The sequence below is a fragment of the Trichoplusia ni genome, chromosome 10 (genome assembly GCF_003590095.1).
Source record: "Trichoplusia ni isolate ovarian cell line Hi5 chromosome 10, tn1, whole genome shotgun sequence".
NCBI classification, from domain to species: domain Eukaryota; kingdom Metazoa; phylum Arthropoda; class Insecta; order Lepidoptera; family Noctuidae; genus Trichoplusia; species Trichoplusia ni.
Window position 1 is genome coordinate 10,205,428 of NC_039487.1, and position 15,649 is coordinate 10,221,076.

Below are 15,649 nucleotides of genomic sequence, written 5' to 3' on the forward strand. Positions count from 1 at the left end.
CAAAGGGGTCATTGTCCAGACCCTCCAACATCTCCGCCCTTGCGCGATCCTGGGCTGCGCCCATCCTCGATATTAAGGTCGCCTTGGTCTCCATGTAGACCGCATAGAGGCGGCCCTCGTTTTCCAGGTTACGGAAGCGCCGGCGCCGGACTCCTTGTGTAGGCTCGCCTGGCCACTACACAGGCGGCCCGTAATCCTCCCAGCTCCTCGGACCACCAGTAAACGGCACGCCGAGGAGGAGGACGGTGAGACCGAGGCATGCTAGAGTTGCACACCTCAGTAAGGGAGTTCCTTAGTTGGACCGCTGTGGTGTCCACATCCCGGTTGTCAACTGGAGGCGACAGCCAATCCTGAACAAAGGCCGCTTCCGTTGCAGCCACGCGGTCCAGGCGGGATAACGCCCAGCGCGGGAAATGGGACCGACCCGTACGAGCCTCCTGGGAGCCCTGGACCGCACGTATCGGTGGTCCGACAGCGTCTCCACCAGCTCCACCCTCCAGTCTACCACACAGGCCGCCAAAGAGGGGGAGGCAAAGGCGAGGTCCACAATGGAGCCCCCCTGCCGCCGCACGCAGGTCTGTACTGACCCTCTATTTAGGAGGGACAGACCGGTCGAGATGGACCACGTCTCCACCTCCCGCCCTCGGGCATCAGTGGTCCGGCTTCCCCATAACACCGACTTGGCGTTGAAATCACCCACGACCAACACCCAGCTCTGCGCCACCCTGTCTGCCACCCTGGCGAGGACCTCGAGAAAGCTCTCGAAGTCCGCAAGAGGGCGGTTTGGGGAGAAATATACCCCTATTAGAGCTATGTCTCCCCACGCAGCGGCCACGTATCCTTGTCCCCTCTCTAAGAGCGAAAGGGGAGGGGAGTCCGTGGAAGACCGCGTCAGCAAAGCAACCGAGCCGTTGTCGTCTCCCAGCCAGCTGCCAGGGACGGAGTATGGCTCGGCTACAACCGCCACGTCCATCAACCACTCTGCAAAGGTTTGGACCAGCAGGTCTTGAGCCGCTCTGCAGTGGTTGATGTTCACTTGGAGAAAGCGATGTCGTCGACGACCAGCCATTAGTCGGTGAGCATCGCATTCCCCTCGATGGCCGGCACTGGAACTGGGGTTTCAGTAGCGGCAGCAACGGCAGGCCCCACCGGTGCCTGCACTTTACCCTTCTTTGCGGGCGGACAGCACTTCCTGCCCGTCATGACGTGGTTGGCCGGACGACCACTGGCAGCACATACCACGCAGTGCGGGTTTGCTGCCTCACAAGCGGCAGACCTGTGCCCCTCCTTTCCGCACCGGAAGCACATGTTCTTGCGGTCTGCAATTGATGGACACAGAGCCCGGGTGTGACCGATCCCGAAGCACTTGAAACAGCGCAACGGCTCGTCCCCAAGAATCCGGACCCCACCCGAGCTAAGCCCGACCGAGAGGTGACCTTTGGCCAGGACCGCCTTGGCCACTACGACAGGGCACTCTAACCTTAGAGTGCCCATACCCCCGCGTCCTAGCCTTATGGCCCGGCTCCTGACAGATTCAGCGGCGCAGCCCCCTACCGCCGCAACCGCTGCCACAACCTCCTCTTGCGTGACCGAGTCGTCGAGGTCGGTCACCTCTAGCGCCACGCATTTGACGGGCCTTACTACTTTCGCAGTGTCCGCGACAACCTCTCGGAGTTTGGACGCAAAGAGTTCCGCCTTGGCGCCGCCTTGCTCGCCCGAGAACTCGAATATTCGAGCCCCCGTTTGGGTCTTCCGACATGTGACCCTGCCAGCCCCAAGTTGCGTTGCGTTGACGTTTGTACGAGCCCGTCGCAGCACGGACTCGTATGTCTCCCCGCGCCCCGCTGCTTCTGGGGTCAAAGTAACCACCACCGCGGCGGTTCTTGGAGGAGGAGGGAGCTTCTTCTTCTTGACCACCGTAGCTGCAGGTTTAGCTGCAGGCTTGGCTGCAGGCGGTAAGGGGGCCGACTTCTTCCCCTTCCGCCGTACCACCTTTGTCCAAGGCTGGTTGGAAGGGGTGGTGGAGGGCAGGAATGGGTCTTCCGTCTGTATAGCCTGAGGGACCGTTAGGGCAGTCGGGGCGGCCGTCTTTTTGCCCTTGCCCTTTCCTTTGCCCTTAGGCTGCTCTGACTGGACTGGTGCCGTTGTGGGCTCCGGTGCACTAGGCGTCGCTTCGGGCACCTTGTCCGCCGCGAGTGGAGGGCGGAGCCGCTTCTCCGGCAGAAGCCGGTCCTCTATACCCGCCAGGCAGGCCCTGGTGAAGGCCCTCTCCTCCATGACAACCTTGCGGATGACATCCTCAAGGTTGGAGAGGGGGGGAGTCGTTGTTGGACCTGCCGACGTTCCCTCATGCCGAGAAATGAGCTCGGCAACGCGCGCGTGCAGCGTGGACACTTCTTTCTGCAGGCGATCCACCTTCGCTTGCAGTAGTCGTGTCTCGTCGGAGGTGTTGCGGTGAGCTAGCTCCTTAACTATGCCGAGCATGCTTGCTGCCCGGCATTTCAGGGCCTTCTGGAAGGTTCCCTTCAAGTTGGAGGACTTGGATGCCACCTCCAAGATCTCCGCCTGGTCCTCCAGAGCCATACGCTCCATTTCCCCTACGGAGTGGTCCGCATAGACGACAATGGAGGCGCCGTAGCCAGCCTTGGCTCTAGTGGTTCGCGCCCGCTGTTCTTTGGAGGCAATGCTCTCCTCCAAGTCCGCCTGGATGACGGCCCGCTTCGCTGGCTTTTCAGCGGCGTCCGGAGAGCCTCCGGAGCCCCGTCTGAGGAAGATCCTCTTCCGCGACTGGCGACTAGTTGAACCACAGTTCGACCCGCTCTTTAATGACTCCGTGTCCGAGAAGTCCGACACGACGTCGTTCCCACGAATGAGACTGGCCGCAGATGGTGCGCGGCTGGTCTCCGATGCCGAAGCATCCCGGGACATAGGTTGGCCCTGAGAAGGGCCTTTGCGTTGGCCCTGAGAAGGGTCTCTGGGTTGGCCCTGAGAAGGGCCTTTGGGGAGAAAGCGCCCGGAGGCGTTCCTCAAGCGTTCTGACATTGTTGTCACCGACACAATCGAAGGACACGTCAAAAGCAACTTCGATGCACAGCGTTCGTTTGCCGCCGGCCTGCCACTCCGTTACGGTGGTCAGGCACGACGTTGCCCAGGGGTCACTACGAGGAAGTCAACGCTGTGGGGGTACCCCCACCTGTACATCCCTAGCTCAAGGACATCGTCATAGATTTATACATGTGTTTACTATCTAAAGATAAGTCGGAGCTGGTTTAGTTAGTAAACGGACAGACACTTGTTGAGCCATAAATTTAAACATGATGGTAAACAAGGAAGACTCAGTGCGTCATAGTATTGTTTTAATTATAAATATGCATCCCTGATTCATTCTGACTTACTATTGGTCGCTTGCCAAGTGACAAAATTACTGCATATTGTCTCTGCTTCTGCACGTACTGAACTTTATTTCTTTCGTTTGTATGTAATCTATATCTATATCTATACTAATATATAAAGCTGAAGAGTTTGTTTGTTTGTTTGTTTGAACGCCCTAATCTCAGGAACTACTGGTCCAAATTGAAAAATTATTTTTGTGTTAAATAGACCATTCATCGAGGAAGGCTTTAAGCTATGAACCATCACGCTGCGACTAATAGGAGCTAAGATATAATGGAAAATGTGAAAAAAACCGGGCAGGTATACCTAAATCATAACTTATATCTTCTACCCACGGGGACGAAGTCGCGGGCGTCAGCTAGTTAGAAAATAAAATTAAATACGCCAGTCCTTGGTAATTGAAAATATTGCTCAAATGCGAGTCGGGCTTGCGACACAAAGGGAAATATTCTAGTGGTTTCTTAGGTTTACGCGAATGTTAGACATTGAAATGAAACGACTTTTACGGATTTTATCGCGGTTTAATTTTTGGTTTTAGTTCCCGACGTTTCGACACCTTTGCAGGTATCATGGTCACGGGCAGACTGGAAATATTCTAAATAAAAACAAAGTTGCAAGACAAATGGTCAATTTTTTTTTGTGTGCCTCAACTATCATTGATTATGCTCCGATGTTGTTCCCGTGTGGGAAAACTTTGGCTGTCATATTTTGTGTGATAGAGCTTGGGGACGGACAGACGAACAAATAAGATAGGAAAATGGTTCCAAATAGCATTTGATTCTTTTTTAACAAAATAATTAAGGGTAAGAGTGATATTTTACTTTCGATGTAATTTGCGTACTAAAGAAACATTCCATTGTTTCTAAATGACTAAGTTTATTGTTCTAAGTTACGATGTAACGGTTTTGGATGGCTGTATTGTTATCATATTTGTAAGCCATGTTGGTAAGCAGCCTAATTCTTTTTGAATAATGTATTTTGTATTTGCATGTAGCGCGTGAGGGTTGAATTTCGGGTCACTGACATTTTGTAAAGAGTACGAATAATTTGATTGATGCAGCCGCTGTTTGACTTGTCATGTGGTCATGGTTCTCTGCTGTCGGTCCATCTGTCTGTACGTTTGTCGTCGAGCTGTATCTCATTAACTTTGATAAAAAAGGAAGGATCTAGTCGTTAAATTTTTCACAGACATATTTCGGTCGCAGGTATAACATCAAATAAAAATTGAGGTTAACCAGCGGGTAGCATTATTTTATGGTTAAATTTGAAGGTTACCATTTATTTTCAGTTTTTATAATTTTGTAGATTCGCACTGGACCAGTTTCTATTGTTAATGCTCTGGTCTGTATTGATCTTCCTAGATGCCGATACGAATTACTCTCTTCTTCAATTCCCAAGAAAATTCGGTCTGCCAACACCTCTCAGAATAGAAGAGAAGAGAACACAAACAAAAGACAGAATATAAAATATTTCCATTAATTGGCAATTATCTATTAATTGCTCTATAATTCATGTCATACGAAATTGGTCACTTATTTTAATAAGCACAGTTTATTCGATCAAAGTTAATTGTATGAAGTCTAAATAACTTCATCTCGATAATTGTATGATAATTATTTCCCTATTTACACCACAATTGTCAGTTTTACAACATACAATGTATTTATGATTATTTATTAGTACGTTCATAATAATAATTGCTTGGGAATAAACATTATCTGAATGATCTTGATTAATTAATTGTTTATCAAGTGTGATTCAATTTGTATTTGTGTTGATAATCAATTTAAATATAAATGATACCAGCTAGTGTATGACCCACTGCTGGGCAACGGCCATTTAAAATATCGAGAAGTATAAGATGCCCTTAAACCGAAATACAAATCCATGGACCACACTCTTAATGTACACATTTCTCTTGTATATTGTTGATGGAGTTTAAAGAACGTATTCACAATTAGTTCTCAGATTAATGTAAATCTTAGATATCGTCTAGTCTTTGTCATTTCAAGATGGAATTACTAAAACGATGAAAAAGTAACAATGACGCACTAAGCAATTTAATTCTTGTGAGGCGATGAGTTTCACAAACATTCAAGTCACTTGCACAAATGTTGAACACACAAACGCTTGTCCTCCGTGGGGATCGAACCCGCGACTCGTCGCGCACAGTGGGTTTGGCGTGGTGACACCAACCACTCGGCTATCCGTGCAGTCATTTGCTGATTTAAAGGTTACGTCCCCATACTCCCCATTTGTTTTGAAAGAAACTTGTTATTGCCCGCCATTGTACACTGCTATAACTAGAAACACACTTTCTTTCAATACCAGTACTTCTTATACTTCATTAGTAAGTAATTTGTTTTCGTCTGCACATTAAACATAGCTTATTTGCGTGTCTCCGCTTGCTCTTATCAGATGCAGCTAGTTTCAAGACATATCATCGCGATATTCGATATAGATTAAACAAAATTAAATATTCATACGAACCAATTAACTCTTCAATTACATAGCTCTTATAACTACAGACATAAGGTTCAAATTAGTAGGTATGTGAGTTGTCGGTACGCATACGCTAGTTAAAGGAACGCCGTCTACGCTGACACCAGGCGTATCTTTCGACAAATCTCTCTTATAGTGTGGCGTACTTTTTGCAATTTGCCTTTATCGATTCAGGTATATCGATTGGAATTGACGTATTTAGTTTCTGCTTGTTGATATAAGAACTGATTTAATAAGCGACTTTACTAGTTTGACTAAATTTGCTGACTGCGTTGTAGGTATATTATATCCTATATACATATATCCTGGGACAATTCACACACTGTTATCTGATCCCAAGCTAAGCAGAGCTTGTGTTATGGTAACCAGACAACTGATATACTTACTTATATATTTGTAAATACATACATATCATAGATAAATTACACCCAGACACCAGTAAAAATGATCATGCTCATCACACAACATTTGTCCTGGGCGGGAATCGAACCCACGACCTCCGGTATAGCAGTCAGGGTCACTAACCACTAGACCAACAGGCCCGTCATGGTTGGTGATCGAGGCAGTAGTCTGTTCTTACTTCCTTATACTTACTAGAATTTGTCAATATCCAAAATAAGTAACAAGTACGTTTCTTTGTAGTTATTACCTAGTAGTACATAAGCAAACGTGAAAGTATCTTAATATAAATCTTTAACAATTCCCAAAATCAGCAAATTGTTATTTTTAAATTATGCAATTGATTACTTTATTGTCCAAACACCAAACAAGTCACATAGCTCAAACTCTCATCATTCCAAACTCCATGAACTCAAGTAGACGCAACATACTAGGAGCACATAAACCACTCAATCCAACCCACGACCAAGCATTTGATCCTCCATACAAACAGGTCTTCATAAGGCAACGTACCATTAAAGCCACCGCCAACCGCACACAATTTCACCAAGCACATAAAGAAAAATAACGATAGCATAAAAACATTTTTTAAATAACCCCGAGATTTGTTCGTGCGTTAATTTTTATAGCGTCATGTACCATACGAACATACAGTTGGAACATTAGCCCATTGCAAAGTATCACCGCTTAGAGGCACCAGCCATATTGTATCAACTTTATGGTTATAACAGAGCGTAAGTCACAGAGTAAACAGCTCATGGAGTCCTTTTAAATCTTGAATGGTGCAATTAATTGTTTATGAGGGATAAATGACTACTTATGTGCATATTTGTAGCTGTTCTCAATCTTTCTAGGGACGTAATAGGTGATGCTTTAAACCCTGAAGCTTGATAACTGATTCGTTATTTGTTTTTGTTTTAAGCTAGTAAATAATCCGACTGCTAATGAAAATATATTTATACTTTTTTATCTCTGTCTAATATATTTATTTTTTAGATACCGCTTTGATTTTTAAATATATGACAGTAGTCAATTGGTACTTATTATCGACCGACAATTGTCACGTTAAGGCAAAATATGTTGTCTCTGATGTTGTTCCTTTAACATTTGTCACAATTATGAATCACTCCACTATTTGAATAATCTGTGTTCGAGTTGCACAATGAGGCTGCTTACCGATCGCCTCAGGAAGATAATTAATTATAATACATCTCTTGTGATATGATTCTGGCAGTTGAGAAAGCGGGATGGCGTGCTACATAGCGTAGAGTGCCATCTCTTTCCCACACAGCGTTCTGTCAAAGGAAATGCATTATGAATGTTTCCCACTATTGCATTAGATGATAAATAAATTACAGTTAATTGTAAATTAATGATTTCCTTTCCTATTAAAAAGATGATTAGATTAGCCGTTTCGTAAAACAAAGTTAGTTTTTAACCCCTTTTGAAGTTTAGGAAACTGATGAAATAATGATTGTTATTGAGACATTTTTCGTTTAAAATGTTAGGAGGAAGTAATTAGTAGAGGTGATTAAATAATTAATTAATCTGTCAAGTATAATTTTAGTTATCTTTGAGTCTCACGCATGGTCGAATGAATAGTTAATTAATAAGGAGTTTAACCAAAGTTGTAGTCTGTAATGGCGGCAATACATTTTGAAGACGTATGACGTTTTAAATATAAAGATGCGAATTAAATGTGTTTTCTATCATTTTATTGTACTAATTTAAAATCTGACAAATAACATTTTTCAGAATCAGTTAGATGTTGGACCATAAAATGTGTGAATGTTTGTTCCTCTTTCACTCAAAAACGAATTAACGGATTTAGACGAAACTTGGTACACAGATAATTTAAAACCAGGATTAACAAATAGGATTTTAACCCGATTTTATGTTCCTGTGGGGTAATTTTTGATTTATAGTGGGCGAGGCCGCGGGCGACTGCTAGTGAAGAATAATAAAGTTTCCTTCCTGATATATCCTCAAAACCAAAGACAACACAGATAACCGCTAAATCTTGTAAAATCTATCGTCAATTTAAGTCATTTCCAAACCCAGTGTTAATTCGAAGTGTACTAATAACTTGCATCCTTCCTTTGAAGCGCGTCTGTTACTAGTTTGCTATAATTTAATCACGATGTGTATAGCTGGTCACGGTCTTTGATGTACCACATAAATATTGGCGACACTCTGTAACTTCTATCTAGGTTAAAAGTAATATTTGTCATCGTTAAATATGTGGAGTCAGTTGGTAATGTTATAAAATTATGTAAGTTTGTTTATGCATGTACGTATGTACCGAACGGTGTGTCACCTAGCAATGGTTATACATATAATGTGATTTTTTATCTATGTGACAGGTTCAATCGTTTTTTTTATGTTGCAAGGGTAACGCGTGTACGGCTCAATTAGTCGAGTAATTATCTATTTAAGTTATTTATGTTTTTATCAACCCTGATTTAAATGATTTAAGTTAAAATCTTTATGAAAATACCATAACTGCATCAAAATACTGTTTAAAGATTAAATTAAATATGAGTAATGATGTTCATACCATAAAATGTTATTTAATCAAAATTTAACCTTGGTATTTTAGGTGTTGTTTCAGAATTGAATATTTTTTAGCGGGTGGAGTCGCTGGCAAAAGCTAGTTTTATAGAAATGTATAAGTAATGCGGAAATTCAATAATGGAGGAAAATTTTAAACGTAGATCTTCTATTTGAGGATTATAACTAAGTTTCTATGTAAAAAATACTAGAATTAAATTACTACTAAATATAAAATATTATTAGATATAAGAAATTTTAATTGTCTATTGTGTATTCGTAATCGTCAATGAAATTGACAGCTATAATGATTTAAAACTCGTAAAATCTAAGAAGAATCTTAGGTAAGGTAATTATTTAATAAGAAACAAATGTTGTATTATAAAATAAATTCCCATTATTCTGGTTTTGAGGGCCACGTAACGGGGAAGTATAGAACGTCAAATGAAACTTCTTATTTTAAATGAATCATTAATCACAAACAAATGGTAGTTATGTTTGAAAAGATGTCCCCTTAGTAGTGGCTAAGCTATGACCGCTAGTTGATCGATCACCGGTTAAGCTACGCTTTACACAGTCGGTCTATTGATGGGTGACCATTTACATTTTATACTTATGGTCACCATTATTACGTGACACGCACCTTACGTGACACGAATATTATTTATTATTGTACTACTAAAAAAACAATATTATTATATTTTAAATTCTTAGAAGTTCAGTTCATTTTTTTTTAAATTCAATATTTCAGACTTAACCTGTACTATTGTAAATCACTATTACAATGCAGTTGTGTGCTTTTGTACATGGTAATTGTTAAATATATAAATAGTTAATGTACATGGAATACGTAAGACTACATAACATAACAGAAAAGACGTAACTACATATTGTATGTACACTCTCGTCGTTTTAAATCGATGTCATCAGTATTAAATCCGTAACTTCATTAATATAATAGCCGGCACTTACCCGATACTTATCAACAAGACATCTGTATTCCAAACACACCAACAACAGTTATTGTTATTCTAAATCTGAATAAACAAAACAGTCCTTTGCATTTGAATTTAGCTTCCTCGATTTACCATTCAAGTTGCATGCGCAGAATCAACTACACAATCGGCAATCGGATAATCGTCAGCATCGATACAAAGACCGAGATATCGATCTCGATCGCTCCATTCCGATGCATCGATACGCGTTGCGAGTTGACGTTGACAAATTGCATCTAAAAGGACTTTATGGTCGACAAATTGAGGCTACTCGTATTTATTGCATGAATCTTACTGAAGGCGAATTCTGAGTCTTATCGATTTGTTTTTATCGATTCGATATCGATCTCGGTTTGACCCTCTCGTTTGTTCTGCCGATTCCCGTTCTCATTTTATTGGACTCCGTTCAATGTTTATGTCGTAAAATCCTTAGTGTGTGAAGAGATTAATGAAGCAGTTAATTTAACTGATCGGAAAGCGCAATCGGAATTGATTTCATCGATATTTAAAAGGTTTGTTAAAATTGCTGTGTAATCTAAATGATGACAGTTTGTAAAGTGTTTAGTGGTTTAGAATTAATTAATTAGCATTTTATAACTCTATACTAATATAGAGATGAAGACTTGTTTATTTGGACGCACTAATCGCGTTAACTACTGATGTGATTTACAAAATTCTTTCCGTGTTAGATAGCCCATTTAATTAGGAAGACATATTTTATAGCCTAGCTTTGTCAAAATGTTTGCTTGTAACCAGCTAGTTATATTGAACCGCTAGGCAACAACGAAGGTTTTACTTAACTGATGACACTAAAAACATTTGCCAGTGCTGCACGTTCCATGTACTGTTACCTACATTGGCCTGTTGATCTAGTTGGCCCTGGCTGCTATGGCTACTGCCGGAGGTCGTGGGATCGATTCCTACCCAGGACAAATGTTGGTGTGATGAGCACGATCATTTTATTCTGGGTCTGGGAGTAATTTATAAATACTAATATATAGAGCTGAAGAGTTTGTTTGTTTGAACGCGCTAATCTCAGGAACTACTGGTTCAAATATGAGAAATTCTTTTTGTGTTCAATAGACCGTTCATCAAGAAAGGTTTTAGGCTATATAACGTCACTTTGCAACTAATAGGAGCGAAGATACAATGTAAAATGTGGCAAAAACGGGGAACAATATTCATCTTCGAGGGCTTCCTTTCAGAAATTCCTAACTTATATCTTCTAACTACGCGGGCGAAGTCGGGGGCAGCAGCTAGTTTATCTATAATATTATGTGTGTATTTAGAAATATATAAGTATGTTTATCAGTTGTCTTGTACTCATAACATAAGTTCTGCTAAGTTTTAGCCTAGATGGCGTTGTATTAAAGTTGTGAACTATTATTATTATTCCATGGCCGCATGGTGAACAGCTCCTGTCGCCGTGTCAATGACTTCCACCGTTATATCTACTACATCTTCGACATTTTTGGCACTACTACCGTCTTATGCACAGACATGACTACTTAAGAAAATGTTAGGGTTGTCCAAAATTGTGGGATATGTATATAAAGATTTTCTTAGAGTGACTTAAAAGGAATGGAAAGTATTCCTTAGTATTGAAGTGATAGTTAGTTACTCCAAATAAATCGTGGCTGGACCTCATGAATTTGTTGTTAGGATGAAATAGACTGGTTGTATGTCGTGTCAAAATAAATACGATCCGAATCTGATTCGGTAAAAGAAAAAAAAAATAAGAAGACAAAAGGTGTAAAAGAATTGTTATTTTATATGCATTTCACATATGAACATATATTTTTGAACTATTGTAATTGTATAATAGATACATTACAAAGGCCTAAAAATCAATTTTAGAGTTAAACAAGAACAAGTCTGATGTGAAGATACTTTTTGGTTATTCAATTTCTATAAAAATAAATACATGTTCAGATTTATTTTTTGAAGTTTTCCAGATTTCTTCGAAGAAGTTGTTGCATTGCCAGCCCTAGGTCAACTAAATAGGCTTCCATACATCGCGTTAGGCGAAGCGTGCGGACATCACAGAGGCCGCTATCGCGATCAAAGCGGCCGCCGCTTTCGGCAACGTAAGAGGCGGACACACTGGATGCTGCCCCAAGTTATATATGAAGTAAATGAAAATTAATTGTCAGGAATTTCTTGCGTTATCTTTTGTTGTTCAGGCTAAAGTTAGTCTTGCAAAATGGATAGAAAGAGTAGAGTTTAAAGTAACTGTAATTTACAGTCAACAAAGACGGCACGTAGCGTACAATGAAAGTCGAAGCGGAATAAAATGGAAGCTATCACCATCACCATGTTGTAAAACTGGTTTGAAAGGGACAAAATATAACAGGGATCCTCCTTTTGGGTAAGGCGCAGAAATCACCATGATCAGCCGCGTCCTTGGGGGAAGGAAGTGGGTAGTGTAAGACTCTTACTGACTAAACCTTAACCGCCCTTTATCGTCTGTTAATTATTAAGAAGGAAGGGACATAGGGGAAAGAATGAAATATCAAGAACAATACCTTCTAAATCCATGGTAGATTTGTCTTGATCGCAATGAAAGTATCTAAGCTTGTTAAATCTTAAACATTTGTCTGCATCGATCATTAGCTGTATCAATACTCTTAGATTTTTCTTTCAGTAGGTAGTAAAATATTCATATTCATATATTTAAATAGGATAAAAAATAGTAAGATTTAAAACGTGTAACCGTAAACTTTACATTATTTAATAAAAACGACTCCCGCATTTAATCCTTGTGTCGCGGGGGATTTGACAATCGTACAATTCACATGCACAAAGACACCCAGATTCAGAACAATCATTCGTGGATCACACAAATGCTTGTCCTACGCGGGGATCGAACCCGCGACAGGTCGCGCAGAGTGGGTTTGGTGTGGTGAACTCAACCACTCGGCTATCCGTGCAGTAATATGAACATAATATGTACGAGGTATAATTGCAAAGGTGAATCTGATATTTTTACTGCGATCTTAAAGTTGGTGTCTTGCTTGTAATTTTATTACAAGATTTGAGATAGCCAGATATTACAAAAGTTAATACCTGTGTGTAGGCGTTTCATAGGGATGGTCAATTTAAAACTTCGTGTTCCAGATTATATTTACTATCTCAAAGTTCTAATGAATGTTCTGTCTTGTGAAAAATTAAATATGTACCCAAAATACGATAGCCGAGTAGTGTTATCCCCACGTAGACGAGCATTTCTGAGATCCACGAACGTCTGTTCTGAGTCTAGGTGTATTTTCGCCTGTAACTTGAATGTTGATGTCGTTTTAGTACTAGTTTTGTCCTCAGCTCTGATCGCGTAAGCGGTAGCTTATATCCTATCTTAACAGTTAATTTTGCTCTGATTGATCTAATTTCTTCAAAATGTGTGCTTGCCGGTTTTGAATTCAGGCAAACAAAGTATCATACCTTTAGGTCGGTTTTAAGTCTTTGAAAGATGTTTTCTTAAAAATAAACCTGGTTAAATGCTAAACAATAATAATGATTGAAATGTTTCTGTATATCTCAACTTATCCGTCCAGATCAGTAATCAGATAATGATGTGAATGCTCCCTTACGTCCAGATAATGACCCCGTTCCGAGATACACTTAGTTCTAGCTATTCAAGTAACATCAACCAAATGTTCGCTACATAAAAGTAAACTGCGTTCGTAATAGACCTGTTTCAAGAAGCGAGCTATCATCTATGTAACTTATGATATTGTTGTTCTAAGAAACTTCGTTGCCATCTACAATGTATTTCTACATTTCAAAGGTATAATTGCTTCTGTATTGCGGGCTTTATTAGTTTACAAGCGGCGTCCCGCGGTTTTATTTGCGTAGTTTGAAATCTAAGAGAGATATGGGCATAAGATATAGTGTATGCTAGCAGAGGAAGCTTTACGTTGGATATAATTTTACTGTGAATTCAAAAGCCACTATTTCAAAATAGGATATTCAAGCAACATACAGATATGTCAAAATTATAACACCCTTTTTGCGTCGAGGGTCGGTCTTTACGAGTAACAACCAGAATTGACTAATCATTTTATATTAGTTCGAAAAATAACGAACTAAATGGACTTTCCCTTTGAATACCCAGTCAACATCACCATCAACATTTTAAAGCTTCATATTTTTGTCTTTACAAAACCGTTACTACTAATGACACTTGTCAATAAATTAACTTAAAACAACACAATATTAAACATCAATGTATGAAACCATTATTTAATACGAAATAAAAGATGTACATACCTTGCACATGTCGACAACAATAAAAATAAATTAATTACCCATTTCCCTAATGAACGTGTAGGGTAACCATGATACTTAAATATAAAGACTTTTTTATACTTATTACTGTGACGTAATTTTTTTGCTAATTTTTATTCGGGATCGGTTACCCTCACTCTTCTGTGTGTTTCTTTTATAGTCTTCCTGTATTAGACCACTAGGTTTTCTGGTTACCTATCAGACCTCAACCTTTCTTTCCTTCAGGCAGTTCTAGTTCGAGCTAAACCACGTGGTACTTAATTTTAGCGCATCCCCGTTTTCAGCTTTCAATAATTTCAATTCAGAACACACGATTGAACAAAAAAATACTTTCCAGGATTCCCCCAAATCATGGTCGACGTTGAATGATGACTAAAATTTCGTAATTAACTTGTCCCGTTTTGCTGTTCCCACACTGATTTTCTGGCGCATGAAGTATGACACATGGCTGTTGAGAAGTGGCATTTAGATGTCTAGTACTCGCTGGATAAATAGACGAGTTAAATACTTCTCGCTATGTTACTGCTACGTAATAACACTTACACTGACTGGAATATGTTGTTTTTGTCGCTGGCTTAAAAGCCTACAGATAATGAAAATACTTAATTTTTGACCTTTTCTGTCTTCTTAATTTTGAATGTATGTCATTACTACATATGTTGACAAAATGACAATGATTGTTAACAGTGACTTCTTTTAATAATAATATTTTTGGCTGGCCTGTTAGTCTCCTGTGCTGTGTGAGGTAGTCCTGTTTGTTATAGGTTCCAGAGGACGTGGGTTCGATACCAATACAGAAAAAATGTTTGTGCATTGAGCAAAATGTACGTGTAAATCTATCATATGTTTTGTAATTTTGTACAAAAGTAGTTAAATATTATTGTTATTCATTTTCATTTAACAGAACTTTGAAAAAAAAATTACAAATTATTATTTTCAATTGTTTGTTCAATAAACAGTATTTTTTATTTAAAAGCAATTTCGATCAAGGAAGTAAAACAGGTTGAATTAGCATAAGAATTAAGAGTGCATGGTTTTGAATAATCATTAATTCATTGCGAGTACTGCATAATACAATTTAACATACATGTGCATATCATGTGCGCGCTGTCACGAGCCGATGTGTCATTCGCGAATGATTCATACATCATACAAACATACATCATAGAATGTATAAAGAAGAGTTAGAACAAAGAACACAAACCTCTTTTGTTTTAAAAAGTGAAAACAAAGAGATTTCGAGGATACTATAAATGGATCGTAATTATATGCAAGTTAAAAAACTTACCTATAGATTACAAATTGCAAATTGTGTTCGTGTTATAATTAAATTCATTGTTTATCGATTTGTACGTTGTATTTTTTATTATTAATTAAATTCATTAAGCGCAAGTGTATAATGAACATGTGTATTTAATGTATTTTGAAAAATTCATTTTCGAAACATACATAATAGTTTTTTTTTTATCAACATAACATGCAACTTACTTAAATTAAAAACTACTGAGCCAAAGATGAAATTGGAT

General features: G+C 39.9%; 2 protein-coding genes across 2 annotated transcripts; both read right to left on the reverse strand.

The window, feature by feature from the left end:
* Positions 1–292: 292 nt before the first annotated feature.
* LOC113498217 lies at positions 293–1,069 on the reverse strand. The gene has a single exon (XM_026878155.1). It carries the CDS (start codon positions 1,067–1,069, stop codon positions 293–295), a length of 777 nt encoding a protein of 258 aa, XP_026733956.1.
* On the reverse strand, positions 1,069–3,042 carry LOC113498218. The gene has a single exon (XM_026878156.1). It carries the CDS (start codon positions 3,040–3,042, stop codon positions 1,069–1,071), a length of 1,974 nt encoding a protein of 657 aa, XP_026733957.1.
* Between the last annotated feature and the right edge of the window lie 12,607 nt (positions 3,043–15,649).